The sequence below is a fragment of the Triticum dicoccoides genome, chromosome 6A, assembly GCF_002162155.2.
Source record: "Triticum dicoccoides isolate Atlit2015 ecotype Zavitan chromosome 6A, WEW_v2.0, whole genome shotgun sequence".
NCBI lineage: Eukaryota > Viridiplantae > Streptophyta > Magnoliopsida > Poales > Poaceae > Triticum > Triticum dicoccoides.
The window spans coordinates 455,789,361-455,806,117 of NC_041390.1; the positions used below are offsets into that span (position 1 = coordinate 455,789,361).

Here is a 16,757-nt window from a genome sequence, read left to right on the forward strand (position 1 = left end):
CGAGGTGGCCACGAGGCAGGGGGGCGCGCCCCTGACCCTCGTGGGCCACCCGTAAGGCGGTTGATGCCCTTATTTCGCCGCAAGAAAGCTAATATCCGGATAGAGATCGTGTTAAAATTTCAGCCCAATCAGAGTTACGGATCTTCGAGAATATAAGAAATGGTGAAAGGGAAGAATCTGAGAGCGCAGAAACAGAGAGAGACAGAGAGACATATCCAATCTCGGAGGGGCTCTCGCCCCTCCCGTGCCATGGAGGCCATGGACCAGAGGGGAAACCCTTCTCCCATCTAGGTAGGAGGTCAAGGAATAAGAATAAGGAGGGGGGCTCTCTCCCCCTTGCTTCCGGTGGCATCGGAGTGCCACCGGGGGTCATCATCATCACCGCGATCTACACCAACACCTCCGCCATCTTCACCAACATCTCCATCACCTCCCCCCCTCTATCTACAGCGGTCCACTCTCCCGCAACCCTCTGTACCCTCTACTTGAACATGGTGCTTTATGTTTCATATTATTATGCAATGATGTGTTGCCATCCTATGATGTCTGAGTAGATTTTCGTTGTCCTATCGGTGGTTGATGAATTGCTATGATTGATTTAATTTGCTTGTGGTTATGTTGATGTCCTTTGGTGCCCATCATATGCTTGCGTGTGTGGATCACACCCTAGGGTTATTTGTATGTTGATAGGACTATGTATTGGAGGGCAAGAGTGACAGAAGCTTCAACCTAGCATAGAAATTGATGCATACGGGATAGAAGGGGGACCAATATATCTTAATGCTATGGTTGGGTTTTACCTTAATGAACATTAGTAGTTGCGGATGCTTGCTAATAGTTCCAATCATAAGTGCATAGAATTCCAAGTCAGGGATGACATGCTAGCGGTGGCCTCTCCCACATAATACTTGCTATCGGTCTAGTAAAGTAGTCAATTGCTTAGGGGCAATTTCACAACTCCTACCACCACTTTTCCACACTCGCTATAGTTACTTTATTGCTTCTTTACTTACAACAGCCCCTACTTTTTATTTACGTAATCTTTATTATCTTGCAAACCTATCCAACAACACCTATAAAGTACTTCTAGCTTCATACTTGTTCTAGGTAAAGAGAACATCAAGCGTGCGTAGAGTTGTATCAGTGGTCGATAGAACTTGAGGGAATATTTGTTCTACCTTTAGCTCCTCATTGGGTTCGACACTCATACTTATCGAAAACTGTTGCGATCCCCTACACTTGTGGGTTATCAAGACCTTTTTATGGCGCCGTTGCCGGGGAGCAATAGCGTGGGGTGAATATTTTCGTGTGTGCTTGTTTGCTTTATCACTAAGTAATTTTTATTTGCTGTTCTTAGTTGTTCTTTATCTTTAGTTATGGATATGGAACACGAAATACCAAAAAAATTAGGTGTACTTGCTACTCATGGAGATGGGGAACCTCGTAAAACCCTCTATGCTGGTTATGTGAAAAATATTATGTACTACTTTAATAATCCTGAGAAAACCCCATTCAATTATGTAATGGGAGTAACGTTGGATCAACATGAATACTTTAGGGATTACCTCTTGACACAAAAAGGGAAACTATTATGGGATCAAATTCATATATTGAATTGGTATGCTAGGCAACTATGCTTGAGATATGATTATACTTATTTCTCTAAGGTGAAGGCTCCACACCTTCCCTTTTCATGTGAATTTAATGATAATGAAACCTTATCTTCTTATGCTAATGGTATATATGATTACTATGATGTGGAATAAATAGAAGAATTTGTTGCTTTTAAGGGTGCTTATGAAATTGAATCTTTGTTTGAAAAGCATGAAGCTTATGATGATGATGTTTATAGGCCTGAAAATTTAGCTATCTTAAAATATTGCTATGATAATTATGAATATAATTCCTATATTAATGCGCTTATTGAGAAAGTCTCTGCTGCCCAAGAAGAGACTAATATTTTGCAGGAGTCTATGGAAGAAGAAATTGATGAAACTGTGAGCTCATTGGATGAAAAAGATGAGGAGGAGAGCGAAGAACAAAAGGAGGAAGAGCAGATTAGCTACTCGTGCCCACCTTCTAATGAGAGTAACTCTTCAACTCATACATTGTTTAATTTCCCTTCGTGCTTACCGGAGGATGATTGCTATGATGATTGTTATGATCCCATTGATTCTCTTGAAATATCCCTTTTTGATGATGCTTGCTATGCTTGTGGCCAAGATGCCAATATGAATTATGCTTATGGAGATGAACTTGCTATAGTTCCTTATGTTAAACATGAAATTGTTGCTATTGCACCCACGCATGATAGTCCTATTATCTTTTTGAATTCTCCCGACTACACTGTATCAGAGAAGTTTGCCCTTATTAAGGATTACATTGATGGGTTGCGTTTTACTATTACACATGATGATTTTGATAGATATAATATGCATGTGCTTGCTGCTCCTACTTGCAATTATTATGAGAGAGGAACTATATCTCGACCTCTCTATGTTTCCAACATGGTAAAATTGCAAGAAACTGTTTATACTATGCATTGGCCTTTACTGTGTGTGCATGAATTTTTCTTTTATGACATGCCGATGCATAGGAAGAGAGTTAGACTTCGTCATTACATGATATATTTTACCTTGTGCTCACCACTAAATTACAAATCATTGTTAATTAAAATTGGCTTTGATATACCTTGGGATCCGGGTGGATCCATTACTTGAGCACTATATGCCTAGCTTAATGGCTTTAAAGAAAGTGCTGCCAGGGAGACAACCCAAAAGTTTTAGAGAGTCATTTATTTCTGTTGAGTGCTTTTATATAGTTTAAAAACAACAAAAATAAAGAGGGGAACCCAAAAAAATTTCAAAAAGGAAAGCGAAAGTGAGAAAGACAAGCATTGTTGAAGTGGGAGCTAGCCTTGAACTTCGTTCATGCTCATGGAAACTTTGTGAATCTTGATTACAGAAACTTTTCAATAAAAATAATTATCCCCTTGTACAATTCCATTGTATTATAAAAATATTGTGCCAAGGTTTGCCTTTAGGATGTTTACATTTGCTTGATGGTTTGTACGGTGCAGGACAGAAACTTTGGCTATAGTGCGCAATTTTACATTTTTTGCTGGAACGTCAAATGGTTCTGATTCTTTTTTCACTGTCTTCCTATACAAATCGTTTATTTTACTAATTTTGGTAGAATTTTTCAAGTATCATAAGTATGGTGAATGTTCATATTATTACAGACTGTTCTATTTTAGATAGATTCTGTTTTCGATGCATAGTTTGCTTGTTTTGATGAAACTATCGATTCATATCAGTGGATTAAGCCATGAAAAAGTTATATTACTGTAGACACAATGCAAAAACAAAATATGAATTGGTTTGCAACAATACTTAGAGTAGTGATTTGCTTTATTATACTAACGGATCTTACCGAGTTTTCTGTTGAAGTTTTGTGTGGGTGAAGTGTTCGATGATCGAGAAGGTCTCGATGTGAGGAGAAGGAAGAGAGGCAAGAGCTCAAGCTTGTGGATTCCCGAGGCACCCCAAGTAAATATTCAAGGAGACTCAAGCATCTAAGCTTGGGGATTCCCCGAAAGGCATCCCCTATTTCTTCAACAAGTATCGGTATGTTTCCGGATTCGTTTCGTTCATACGATATGTGCAATCTTGGAGCGTCTTTTGCATTTATTTTTCTTTTTTATTTTATGCACCATGCTGGTATGAGATAGTCCTTGGTTGATTTATAGAATGCTCTATGCACTTCACTTATATATTTTGAGTATGGCTTTATAGAATGCTTCATGTGCTTCACTTATATCATTTGAAGCTTGGATTGCCTATTTCTCTTTACATAGAAAACCGCCATTTGTAGAATGCTCTTTTGCTTCACTAATATTTGTTAGAGCGTGGGCATATCTTTTGTAGAAAGAATTAAACTCTCTTGCTTCACTTATATCTGTTTAGAGAGATGACAGGAATTGGTCATTCACATGGTTAGTCATAAAATCCTACATAAAACTTGTAGATCACTAAATATGATATGTTTGATTCCTTGCAATAGTTTTGCGGTATAAAGATGGTGATATTAGAGTCATGCTAGTGGGTAGTTGTGGATTAGTAGAAATACTTGTGTTGAGGTTTGTGATTCCCGTAGCATGCATGTATGGTGAACCGTTATGTAACGAAGTTGGAGCATGAGGTATTTATTGATTGTCTTCCTTATGAGTGGCGGTCGGGGACGAGCGATGGTCTTTTCCTACCAATCTACCCCCCTAGGGGCATGCTTAGTAGTACTTTGCTTCGAGGGCTAATAAACTTTTCCAATAAGTATGTGAGTTCTTTATGACTAATGTTGAGTCCATGGATTATACGTGATGAAGCTATGTACCTAGGGTAGGGTCACGGACCTGTCCTAACTGCCCTACCCAAGGACACCTCTAGAATAAATCACCTTCCAATCGACTTGGAGGTGTTCCACTCGACAAACTCGAATACATTCGACCAAGAAGCAACTACTCGACCAAGATCCAACCACTCGACGGCCAGGAGACCTAAAGTCACTCCGCACGCTAACGGTCGGTCATTAAGTAGCTTTTATGGCCATCATAGCACTTTATTACTAGCGTTATCAGTAACGCCCTACCTTAATGTACATTGAACCCTTCATAACGTGGGCTGGCCGGGGTCCTGGCGCACTCTATATAAGCCACCCCCTCCTCCGAGACAAGGGTTCACACCTCTGTAACTCATACACACATAATCCAGTCAACCGCCTCCAGGCTCCGAGACGTAGGGCTTTTACTTCTTCCGAGAAGGGCCTGAACTCGTAAACCTTGCGTCCTTACAACCTCTCCATAGCTAAGACCACGCCTCTCCATACTTACCCCCCTACATCACTGTCAGAGTTAGAACCACGATAGTTGGTGCCCACCGTGGGGCTAGGAGTCTTAGCGCCTAGTTTGAGAAGTTGCGATTTTTTCCGATCTCCTTGATCATGGTTTCGGGAGGAGCTTTGGTGGAGGGCTGCGAGATCCATCTCGGCGCGCTCACGTTCATCGCCGACGACTCCGCTTGGCTTCAGGAGGCTCCACTCGATGTCGACGCGCTCCCCGTCCGCGGGGCGACGCACTTTCGCGCATGTGTCCGTGGTGTCCTCCTGCGGCAGCCGTCGACCCAGTATCGGTCGGCTCCCGTGGCATCTCCCCGCCCTGTTTCTCGTCGGTGCAAGCGCTCCGGTCGGTCGAGGCTTCAGAGGCGGGTGAGGCATGCGGTGGCCCGCCAGTCGGCCACCCCACAAGTCGCGGCAATCGAGCTCGACGAATCCCTCTACGGCCTGTTCGACTGGCTTCGCAGAGACCGCATCCGAATGCGACAGCAGTGACCCAGCTGCAGAGGTTCTGGTGATCGATGGGCCACACAGTCCTCCCGGTTTCCCCCGCGCTGACGGAGGTGCGGATGGGGGCGACCCGTCGCATCCTCACGAGGAGTATCTCCCCGAGCCTCTCACGTCGTTGCAGCGGGAGGAACTTCGCCACCGGAACATGGATGCACTCCACACTCCTATAGTTGGAGAAACCCCCGAGGCCCGAGCCTTGGAGGACGCGCGCTTGGCTAACTTGGCCGAGCGCACTCGACTGGAGAATCTCCAGCGAATACTCGACGGGCGAGTGCGTCAACGGGCTCCAGAATCCAGTCGACGTCAACTCTTTCCGCCCCCGTAGGTATATCGTACTCCGATTCAGAATTTGGCGGCTACGGCCCATATAGCATAGTCGATTCAGCCCTCCCAGTCAGAGGCTGGCAGAGGCTTGTTGCAAATCAGAGCGTTGCTCCGGGCAGCGGGAGACCAGAATTCCGCTGTTTCTCAGTCGCGGAACAGGATCCACAGTCGATCCATTGCAGCGGATACAGTCCAGTCGGCTCACAGCCCAAGATCGCCTCCGAGGCGTGAGGGACGTGGAGACCGGCGCGATCAGTACAGAAGGAATGAGCAGTATGATCACCGATTCGATCGTGATGATCGACGTCGAGTGCCAACCCCTCCCCCGAGGAGTGGATCATATGTGCCTCGACAGCAGGTGGACAGACGCCCTCATAGTGTTGGGCAGAGAATTCCAGTCGACCCTAGGGAACCAGGCTTTGATGCGAGATCCATTCTCGTTCAAGGTTTGGTCGACAGGAATAGAGCTCACTGAGAAGGCCACGACAAAGATGCGCCTACCAGTAGCAGAGTACATGTTTTAGGGCCGGAGTGTTTCAGTCGAGCCATCAGAGCCGCTGTAATTCCTCCCAACTTCAGGTTGGCGACTGGAGTTAGTAAGTTCACCGGTGAGTCCAAGCCCGATACTTGGCTCGAAGATTACCGAGTGGCTGTCCAGATTGGCGGTGGGAATGATGAGGTAGCCATGAAGCACCTGCCTCTCATGTTAGAAGACTCGGCCAGAGCGTGGCTGAATCAGTTAGCACCCAGCAGCATTTACACTTGGGAGGATCTCTCCCGAGTGTTTGTCACCACATTTGAAGGAACATGCAAGCGACCTGCAGGCCTTACGGAATTGCAGTCTTGCGTGCAGAAACCGAATGAAACTCTGAGGGATTACATCCAGAGGTGGATCACATTGCATCACACAGTTGAAAATGTACCAGATCATCAAGCAGTTTGTGCCTTTAAAGAAGGCGTTAAGTACAGAGAATTGAATCTAAAGTTCGGTCGAACCGGAGAGATGTCTTTGAATCTGATGATGGAAATTGCCACCAAATACGCTAATGGTGAAGATGAGGATCGACTCCGGAGTGGCAAGCATAAAGCAGTCGCCCAGGAAACCGAAGGAAATTCCAGTCGGAAACAGAAGCGGAAAGCCGAGCCAGCCGCTCCTGGGGAGGCCCTGGCCATAACCCAGGGAAAATTTAAGGGAAAACCCAAAGGACCTTGGAACCCCAAGAAAGTTAAAGACCAAGATGGAAAAGATCTTTTGGATCTACCGTGTCACATCCACACCAAGAAAGATGAAGAGGGTAAACTCATTTACCCAAAGCATACCACTTGTGACGCCCTCGATTCAATCGTACACTAATCATACACGCAAATGTGTACGATCAAGATCAAGGACTCACGGGAAGATATCACAACACAACTCTAGACACAAGTTAAAATAATACAAGCTTTATATTACAAGCCAGTGGCCTCGAGGGCTCGAATACATAAGCTCGAATACACAAGAGTCAGCGGAAGCAACAATATCTGAGTACAGACATGAGTTAAACAAGTTTGCCTTAAGAAGGCTAGCACAAAAGCAACCTTGATCGAAAAGGCAAGGCCTCCTGCCTGGGAGCCTCCTAACTACTCCTGGTCGTCGCGGTCTTCATGAGGTAGTAGGCGCCCTCGTGGTAGTAGCAGTCGTCAAAGGTGGCATCTGGCTCCTGGACTCCACCATCTGGTTGCAACAACCAGGAAGAAGAAAGAAAGGGAAAAGGGGGGTAGCAAAGCAACCGTGAGTACTCATCCAAAGTACTCGCAAGCAAGGATCTACACTACATATGCAACATTATCAAAGAAAGGTTGTATATGTGGACTGGGCTGCAGAAATGCCAGAATAGAGAGAAGGCCTAGTCCAGTCGAAGACTAGCATCTTCTGGAAACCACCATCTTGCAGCAAACAGGAGGGAGTAGAGTAACATAAGGTAAGGTAGTAGTAGGGTTATCAACCTCGGCCAGAGATCCTTTCTCGACTCCCTGCGAGAAAGCAATCCCAGAGCCATACTATCCAATTATCATCACAATCTAATTGTCATCACCATCCAATTCTCATCACAAGTATCCAGTTCTAGTTGTATCGATCGGGATACAACTCCAAGTGTCCGTTACCGTAGGACAGGCTATGCATAGATTAGTTCTTCCCTGCAGGGGTGCACCAACTTACCCACCATGCTTGATTAACTCCGGCCGGACACACTTTCCTGGGTCATGCCCGGCCTCGGCCAAACAATACGCCGCAACCCGACCTAGACTTAACAGAGAGGTCAGCACGCCGGACTAAACCTATGCCCCCAGGGGTCATGGGCCATCTCCCCGGAAACTCCTGCACATTGCGTACGCGGCCGGTGAGCAGACCTAGCCTCCCTTATACAAGAGAAGGTGTTACCAGTCCAACCCGGCGCGTGCCGCTCAGTCGCTGACGTCTATTAAGCTTCGGCTGATGCATACGACGCAGAACGCCCATACTATGCCCACGTGATGGTTAGTGCTATCAGGCCAGAGGCCCCTCGGATCAAATATCCAAATCGTAGTGGATTGGGAACGCGCGGTAACAAGTAGAGACTCACGAAAGATGTGACCCCGTTGCCCCGTCTCGAGGACTTGCGGCAAGGGCTAAGAATGCCCGGCCACGCCTCGTAATTATCTCACGGTCACCTTCCAGGTCAACCCGACTCCTCATCACTCGCAATTATGCTCGCGCGGGCACCCCTTAGGGTCGACCCGTCTTTAGTAACATGGTTCAGTGTAAAGTCATAGTAACCATAGTAACCGTGTGTCCAAACATCAAGGGGAAAACCCGAGGAATCACCCCCGGTGAATTTCACTCGATGTAATCATCAAGGTGAACGTAAGAGGAATCACCCCCGAGATTCACACTTGAGGGGTTGCACGACAGAGTCGTATCGGAAGTGGTTAAGGCGGAATCACCCTCGATGACCACGACCGAATAGCTACACCACAGGGTTAACATCAGAAGTGCTGTAGAGGTCTCACCCTCGGCACTCGATAGTAACCCAGCAGTGTCGAGCAACTAAGGGGAAAGTGATGTGCGATGCCGGGGCCTGGTCTTCAATCCCGTTGATCGGATCTTCAATGATGAAGCAGGGGAAACAAGGACAAGGTGGGGGTCACTGATGGATCACTAACCAACCTATACTAAGCAGTTTAGGATAAGCAGGTAAGGTACAACAGCAAATACAAAAGCAGGCTATGCATCAGAATAGGAGCATACAATAACAGTAGCAAAATCTAATGCAAGCATGAGAGAAAGGAATGGGCGATATCGGGATGATCAAAGGGGGGGCTTGCCTGGTTGCTCTGGCAAGGAGGGGTCATCGTCGACGTAGTCGATCACAGGGGCAGCATCGGTCTCGAGGTCTACCGGAAAGGAGTAACGGAGGGGGAACACCATAAATAATAGAGCAATCAAAGTAACACAACATATAACAAGGCAATACGCGGGGTTAGGGGTGACCTAACGCAGTACTAGCCTATACTGGCGAAGGGGGAAACATCCAAGAAAGTATCCCCGGTGTTTCGCGTTTTCGGACGGATGAACCGAAGGGGAAAAGTTGCGTGTTTGATATGCTAGGGGTGTGTGGCGGAAGAACGGACTGTGTATCCGAATTCGTCTCGTCGTTCTGAGCAACTTTCATGTACAAAGTTTTTCCAACCGAGTTACGGATTATTTTATATGATTTCTAAGGTTTCAAACATTTTCTAGTAATTACTGGATTTAATTTAATTCGAAAAAAATAACTATAAATACTTTTGTCACCTAGTGTTACTCTAGCCTATGAGTATGCCAGTGGGGCCAGTGGGGTGGGTTGACCTAGTCAAAGATTGAATAGCCAAAGGATGAATAGTTTAGGCGGGTCCCATATGTCATTGTCTATGGTTAAACTAGACTTTAATTACATTAGATTAACTAATAGGGGGGGTACTGTCATTGGCTGGCAGTTAACCTAGCAATCATTAACCTAAATCTAGATTAGCCTAAACTAATTGATCCTGGCCGGTCACACACACAGAACACACCACGCAACACACTCGACCATGGCCTTGGCCATGGCCAGCCAATAGTAGCAGTAAAGAAGCGCAACAGCAGTGTTGAGGCGAAGCAGCGGCATCAGTGAGCAAGGCAACAACAGTAGGGAGCAGTACCAGCGAGCAGCATAGAGCAAAGTAGCACGGCAGGAGCAGCGTTGGCATCAGGCAGAGCATGGAGCAGCGACGACAACGTCAAGCGGTCAGCACCAACAGCAGAGCAACAACGTGCGGCCAGGGGACGACCGGCGCGTGGCCGGACGCGGCCAGCGGGAGTACGGGGCGTCGTGGCGTGGGTGGCTTTGGGTGTGCGTGGGCTGCAGCAGGAGTAGCAGGCCGCACCAGTAGCAGCAGTGGCGGCTCGCAGGCACGGCCAAGCTCGGGCGGGCTCCTGTAAGGAAGGAGGCGGCGACTACAGCGGCAGTCCAAGGCGGGGAGAAGGGGAACGGGCGGCGGCTCACCCCAGGGAAGCCGTGGACGAGCTCGGCGAGGCCGGGAGGCGCCGGTGGTGCAGATCGACGGTGATGGCCGCAGCGGCCGTAGTCGAGGAAGACGGACGATTCGGTCGAGGTGGGTGCTTCGAGCTCGAGTGGATCCGCGTAGGGGAAGCAGGGGAGGCAGGTGGAGCTCCTGGCGCAAGCTCGGACGAAAGGGACGACGCTGGCCGCGGAGACGATGAGGCGGTGACGGCGGCGGTGCCGAAGGTGGAAGACGACGAGGATCCGGGGAAGCAACGCCTCCCAGCTCGCATTGCTGGCTGTAGTAGACGCAGGAGATGCCGACGATGCTCCTCGACGTCTTCGCTTGGCTCGGGGAGGTCGTCGGCCATGGTCACGGCGAGGCGGCAGCAGCGGCCGCGTCGGGTGGGCGCAGGGGAGAAAGGGATCTGGGGAGAGGGAGAGTGGAGGACGGAGTGGGGAGCGAGGGGGCAAGTGGGGGAGGGGACCGAGGCGCCGCAGGGGGCGGCATCCTTATCGCCTCCGCGGTGACGCCGGCGAGCTGGTCCGGCAGGGACTGCTCGGTCGCAGGCGCCCGGTCGCGTGAGCAGTGGCGAAGAAAGGCGACCGAGGGAGTGCAGGGTTGGGCCGGCCTGGCTGGCCCGAGGCTCAGCGGGGCTGGGAGGTGGTCTAGGCCTGGGGGCTTCCCCTTTTCTTTACCTTTTCTTTTGTAATATACTTTTTTATAAAATAAACAACTAGCCCCTGTTTTATTATTTTTAGAGCATTTAAACACATTATAAAAAAAATGATCTCAACATGAAAAATATCCGGGGACTATTTGCCACACCTCGAACATTTTAGTTTCATGTTTGATAAAATTTGAATTTTGACTTTAAACTTGGTTTTGAATTTGAGTTTGAAATAAGATTTGGATCAAGCGAGGATTAGTAACAATAATGTAATGACGTGGCACCATTAGCAGGGTTTACTGTAGCATGACACCGGGGGTGTTACAAATCTCCTCCACTACAAGAAATCTCGTCCCGAGATTTAAGTGGTGAAGTAAAGAGTAACTTCGGGAGAACTGGCCCTTATAAGGTTAATTATCTAGTCAGCAATTCAGGGAATAAGGCGGAAGTATCTCTCGAGTTGAAACTGAATAAAACATCGAGAGCAAGGTATGAAGGTACCATGAGAAGTTTTAACGGGCATGCCATCATTCGATTGCTAACCAAAAGGTGAAAGGGGTTCAGAGCAACAACAATAGAAATTATTGCGTCTGATACTAGAATAGATCACTAGGAAGGTGGCTCATGAATTACATACGAAGGCAAGTGAAAAAGGATACTTCGGAATCAAGGATGTACAGGAGTCAGGTTTTGATCATGTGGAACTGTGGGTTATGGGCCCACCATGTGGGTTAAAAGCAGGAAGGAGCTAACATTTTGCACGGTCATGATAGCAAGGCAGGTCGGAGGATAACCTGTCAGTTATGTTGATAACAACGTAGGTACCAAGGGCGAGGGACGAAGAGAACTATTTTCCTGCTCGTTGAACGAGGCGGACCAATAGGCAAAGTTCTCGTCCATCGGTGGCTACCGGAATGTTATCAACAATAGTAACAAGGTCTTGCTGACAGAGTCGCACACCGAGGTGTTTACCTAAGTAGAGAATTAACTCTGCTCCGATAAGTTAGATTACGAGAATGGTTAAACAAACCAATGGAAAGGAAAATGTGATTATTAGTTTAACCAGACCAATGGAAAGGAAAAGGGTGCTTATACAAAAGTATTAGAGTATATGCTTCCCAAGAACAAACAGAGCAAGATATACATGACATGACATCAAGTACTTATCCATTTAGTTAATGGGGCAATGAGAATCATGATATTACCCATACAACGGTGTTTGGATAATAGATCAAGAAACATTCGGCAATGTGCTTCCAATGTTCTTGTTGATATTCGGAATACCTCAGTCATGCTTTGAGGTAGCATTAACATGGTGTTCCAAGTAGTGGTTTGAGTTGAAGATCACAATAAATACTCAAGGAACAGTTTGAGTTGAAGATCACAAGAAATGCTCAAGGAACAATTGCAGGAATAGCAAGGAGTCCAAGGTATAATCAAGAGATGATCAAATATGTGTTGGAAAGAAGACAAGGGGTTGTCGATGACAACTCAAATCATCGAAGGTCAAGGATGGTAATTCTTATCCGAATTCGATTGATATGCTGGAAGGGCTCAGAATGTTGACGAGCACGACACAATTGTGGAGAGATTTCAGGAAGATGTAATAGATCGGCGATGACATCAAGTCAAAGGAATGATCAAGTGAAAAGTTATTGGAACCATGGGTACGACACAAACTCGAAAGCAAGCTTGCTGTTCAAGGCGAAAAGATAAGATGAGGACGATCGACGTAAGCTTCGCTCATTGTCGAAAGTTGTGCTCCGGGAATAAGGACCAGGTAGCACAGTTAAAATTTAGCACGATAATGACATAGCCGGCCAGGCTAGGAATGACTAGAAGGATTATTAAACTCGTAAGCAATGAAAATTACTTAGAGTTATAGAATCGGAGTGCGGAATCGATTCAACCGATTCACTTATCGGTGTCGGGAAATCTGAAATCGGTGAGAAGCAATACTAGATGAAGACTCATAGGAAGCAACACGGTTCTTTGATATTCTTGAGATACCAGAGGGTAATACTTGAAGGAAGATCAAAATAGAGGTTGTGGAGTTGCATTGATCTCCAGAAGACAAGTGCGTGAACTTGTCCGAGAAATGGAATCGAAGGGGAACAATCATGGTCAGAACCACGGTTGCAAAGGACCAAGCATAGATACCAGATGAACTTATAACAAGGGGATTATTATTATCACAAGAAGCTTCCATGATAAGTGCCACATCGGGTCCATGGGCATGAACACAAAGTTTAAGGTCGACTCCCACTTCTTCAATGCATAACCTTTCATTCACTCCTCGTTTTTTGAAGAAATTGTAGTGCAGAGGATTTATCTGCCGAAGTACCAGAAGAGTAAGACTCGGGAGAACTCTCAGGTTCACACAGATTATGGAAGGCATAAGTTCAATCCATCGGGGCATTTTTACGAATCTATACAACAAAAAACCAAGCAAAAGATACGAGTTCAAAAGTAGAGTATCGGAGTCAAAGCAGATGATACAATTTACCGAAGGTATTATGTATCAGGGAAAAACTCACAAGACTTTGGATGTGAAGGACATTGTCGGATAACAACCCAGCAATGGATCTGGCAATTCACGACAGAGTTGATGTGAGTGTCGGTAATCAATCAGATAAGAAGGGGATGTAAAGGCATCGGCTTATAGAAACGTCTGAATGATTCGATGCTTGGGTACAAAGGAATTATGTTTTCAAGACGAAGGATCAGAAGCAGAGGCTCTGATCAAAAGATGAGTAAGTTGAATAGACTTAGAGGTGTACCCGATCAAATCTAGATTGGGCAAGAACCAGCTCATATCTCGAAGGATGTCTGAGCTGGAAAGAAAATTTCCAAGGATTGATTGGTGATTGCGAGTATTCGCACACACGCTGAATCCATAGGAACAAAATGACAATCACAAAGAATTTTAAAGAATATTGCTAGACATATGGAATTAATCCTAATGCAAGCAAGAAAGGAGAATTAATAGCAATAGGTTGCAAAGGATTTTGAAAGATCAGATAGCCTTTTCAGGTATTAGGAAAGCAAATGAACAACTAGGGATGAACGAACCCGGTTAAGTGAATTATCCGCAGTCCAAAAAGAAGCTGCAAAGCACAAGGCCACAAAGGATTCTCGGAACAACGGAGAGTACTAGTGGTATCTCGTAATAACAGGAGCAACTAGGGATAAAGGTACAAGCAGCAAGGATGTTATTCAGGGGGATTATCAGTGGTCAAGAACTGCAAGGCAGTTGGCACAGGGTCTCGAGAAACATCGAGGAGTATCCGCAGAATCTTCTCGCGAAGCAAGCAATCATCGATAATGTTGGGGTTCTCCGGGAGGATGTGGGTATGAGAACCTAATGTCAGAGTTAGTAAAATGTTTAACCCGAATAGATGAGAGATCAGAGTCCCAGAGTATAGACGAGGAATAAAAGATCCTAATACCACCCGATGGCGATGTGGGCCCGTAAGGCACACAGCCATGTTAGTAAAAGTTTTTGCAATGTCTAGACTCGACTTCGGCCAAGGGGTGTGGAAGGGGGATTCCTACAGGCAGTCGGCTCTGATACCAACTTGTGACGCCCTCGATTCAGTCGTACACTAATCATACACGCAAATGTGTACGATCAAGATCAAGGACTCACGGGAAGATATCACAACACAACTCTAGACACAAGTTAAAATAATACAAGCTTTATATTACAAGCCAGGGGCCTCGAGGGCTCGAATACATAAGCTCGAATACACAAGAGTCAGCGGAAGCAACAATATCTGAGTACAGACATGAGTTAAACAAGTTTGCCTTAAGAAGGCTAGCACAAAAGCAACCTTGATCGAAAAGGCAAGGCCTCCTGCCTGGGAGCCTCCTAACTACTCCTGGTCGTCGCGGTCTTCATGAGGTAGTAGGCGCCCTCGTGGTAGTAGCAGTCGTCAAAGGTGGCATCTAGCTCCTGGACTCCACCATCTGGTTGCAACAACCAGGAAGAAGAAAGAAAGGGAAAAGGGGGGTAGCAAAGCAACCGTGAGTACTCATCCAAAGTACTCGCAAGCAAGGATCTACACTACATATGCAACATTATCAAAGAAAGGTTGTATATGTGGACTGGGCTGCAGAAATGCCAGAATAGAGAGAAGGCCTACTCCAGTCGAAGACTAGCATCTTCTGGAAACCACCATCTTGCAGCAAACAGGAGGGAGTAGAGTAACATAAGGTAAGGTAGTAGTAGGGTTATCAACCTCGGCCAGAGATCCTTTCTCGACTCCCTGCGAGAAAGCAATCCCAGAGCCATACTATCCAATTATCATCACAATCCAATTCTCATCACCATCCAATTCTCATCACAAGTATCCAGTTCTAGTTGTATCGATCGGGATACAACTCCAAGTGTCCGTTACTGTAGGACAGGCTATGCATAGATTAGTTCTTCCCTGCAGGGGTGCACCAACTTACCCACCACGCTTGATTAACTCCGGCCGGACACACTTTCCTGGGTCATGCCCGGCCTCGGCCAAACAATACGCCGCAACCCGACCTAGACTTAACAGAGAGGTCAGCACGCCGGACTAAACCTATGCCCCCAGGGGTCATGGGCCATCTCCCCGGAAACTCCTACACGTTGCGTATGCGGCCGGTGAGCAGACCTAGCCTCCCTTATACAAGAGAAGGCGTAACCAGTCCAACCCGGCGCGCGCCGCTCAGTGGCTGACGTCTATTAAGCTTCGGCTGATGCATACGACGCAGAACGCCCATACTATGCCCACGTGATGGTTAGTGCTATCAGGCCAGAGGCCCCTCGGATCAAATATCCAAATCGTAGTGGATTGGGAACGCGCGGTAACAAGCAGAGACTCACGAAAGATGTGACCCCGTTGCCCCGTCTCGAGGACTTGCGGCAAGGGCTAAGAATGCCCGGCCACGCCTCGTAATTATCTCACGGGCACCTTCCAGGTCAACCCGACTCCTCATCACTCGCAATTATGCTCGCGCGAGCACCCCTTAGGGTCGACCCGTCTTTAGTAACATGGTTCAGTGTAAAGTCATAGTAACCATAGTAATCGTGTGTCCAAACATCAAGGGGAAAACCCGAGGAATCACCCCCGGTGAATTTCACTCGATGTAATCATCAAGGTGAACGTAAGAGGAATCACCCCCGAGGTTCACACTTGAGGGGTTGCACGACAAAGTCGTATCGGAAGTGGTTAAGGCGGAATCACCCTCGATGACCACGACCGAATAGCTACACCACAGGGTTAACATCAGAAGTGCTGTAGAGGTCTCACCCTCGGCACTCGATAGTAACCCAGCAGTGTCGAGCAACTAAGGGGAAAGTGATGTGCGGTGCCGGGGCCTGGTCTTCAATCCCGTTGATCGGGTCTTCAATGATGAAGCAGGGGCAACAAGGACAAGGTGGGGGTCACTCATGGATCACTAACCAACCTATACTAAGCAGTTTAGGATAAGTAGGTAAGGTACAACAGCAAATACAAAATCAGGCTATGCATCAGAATAGGAGCATACAATAACAGTAGCAAAATCTAATGCAAGCATGAGAGAAAGGAATGGGCGATATCGGGATGATCAAAGGGGGGGCTTGCCTGGTTGCTCTGGCAAGGAGGGGTCATCGTCGACGTAGTCGATCACAGGGGCAGCATCGGTCTCGAGGTCTACCGGAAAGGAGTAACGGAGGGGGAACACCATAAATAACAGAGCAATCAAAGTAACACAACATATAACAAGGCAATACGCGGGGTTAGGGGTGACCTAACGCAGTACTAGCCTATACTGGCGAAGGGGGAAACATCCAAGAAAGTATCCCCGG

The 16,757-nt window shown here is 46.9% G+C and overlaps 1 protein-coding gene across 1 annotated transcript; it reads right to left on the reverse strand.

Annotated features, from left to right (window-relative positions):
- Positions 1-7,259: 7,259 nt before the first annotated feature.
- Positions 7,260-10,845, reverse strand: LOC119319317 (putative protein TPRXL). Its single transcript, XM_037593805.1, has 2 exons — positions 10,266-10,845; positions 7,260-7,435 (listed from the first exon to the last, which is right to left on the reverse strand). Exons 1-2 carry the CDS (start codon positions 10,631-10,633, stop codon positions 7,402-7,404), a joined length of 402 nt encoding a protein of 133 aa, XP_037449702.1. The 5' UTR covers positions 10,634-10,845; the 3' UTR covers positions 7,260-7,401.
- Between the last annotated feature and the right edge of the window lie 5,912 nt (positions 10,846-16,757).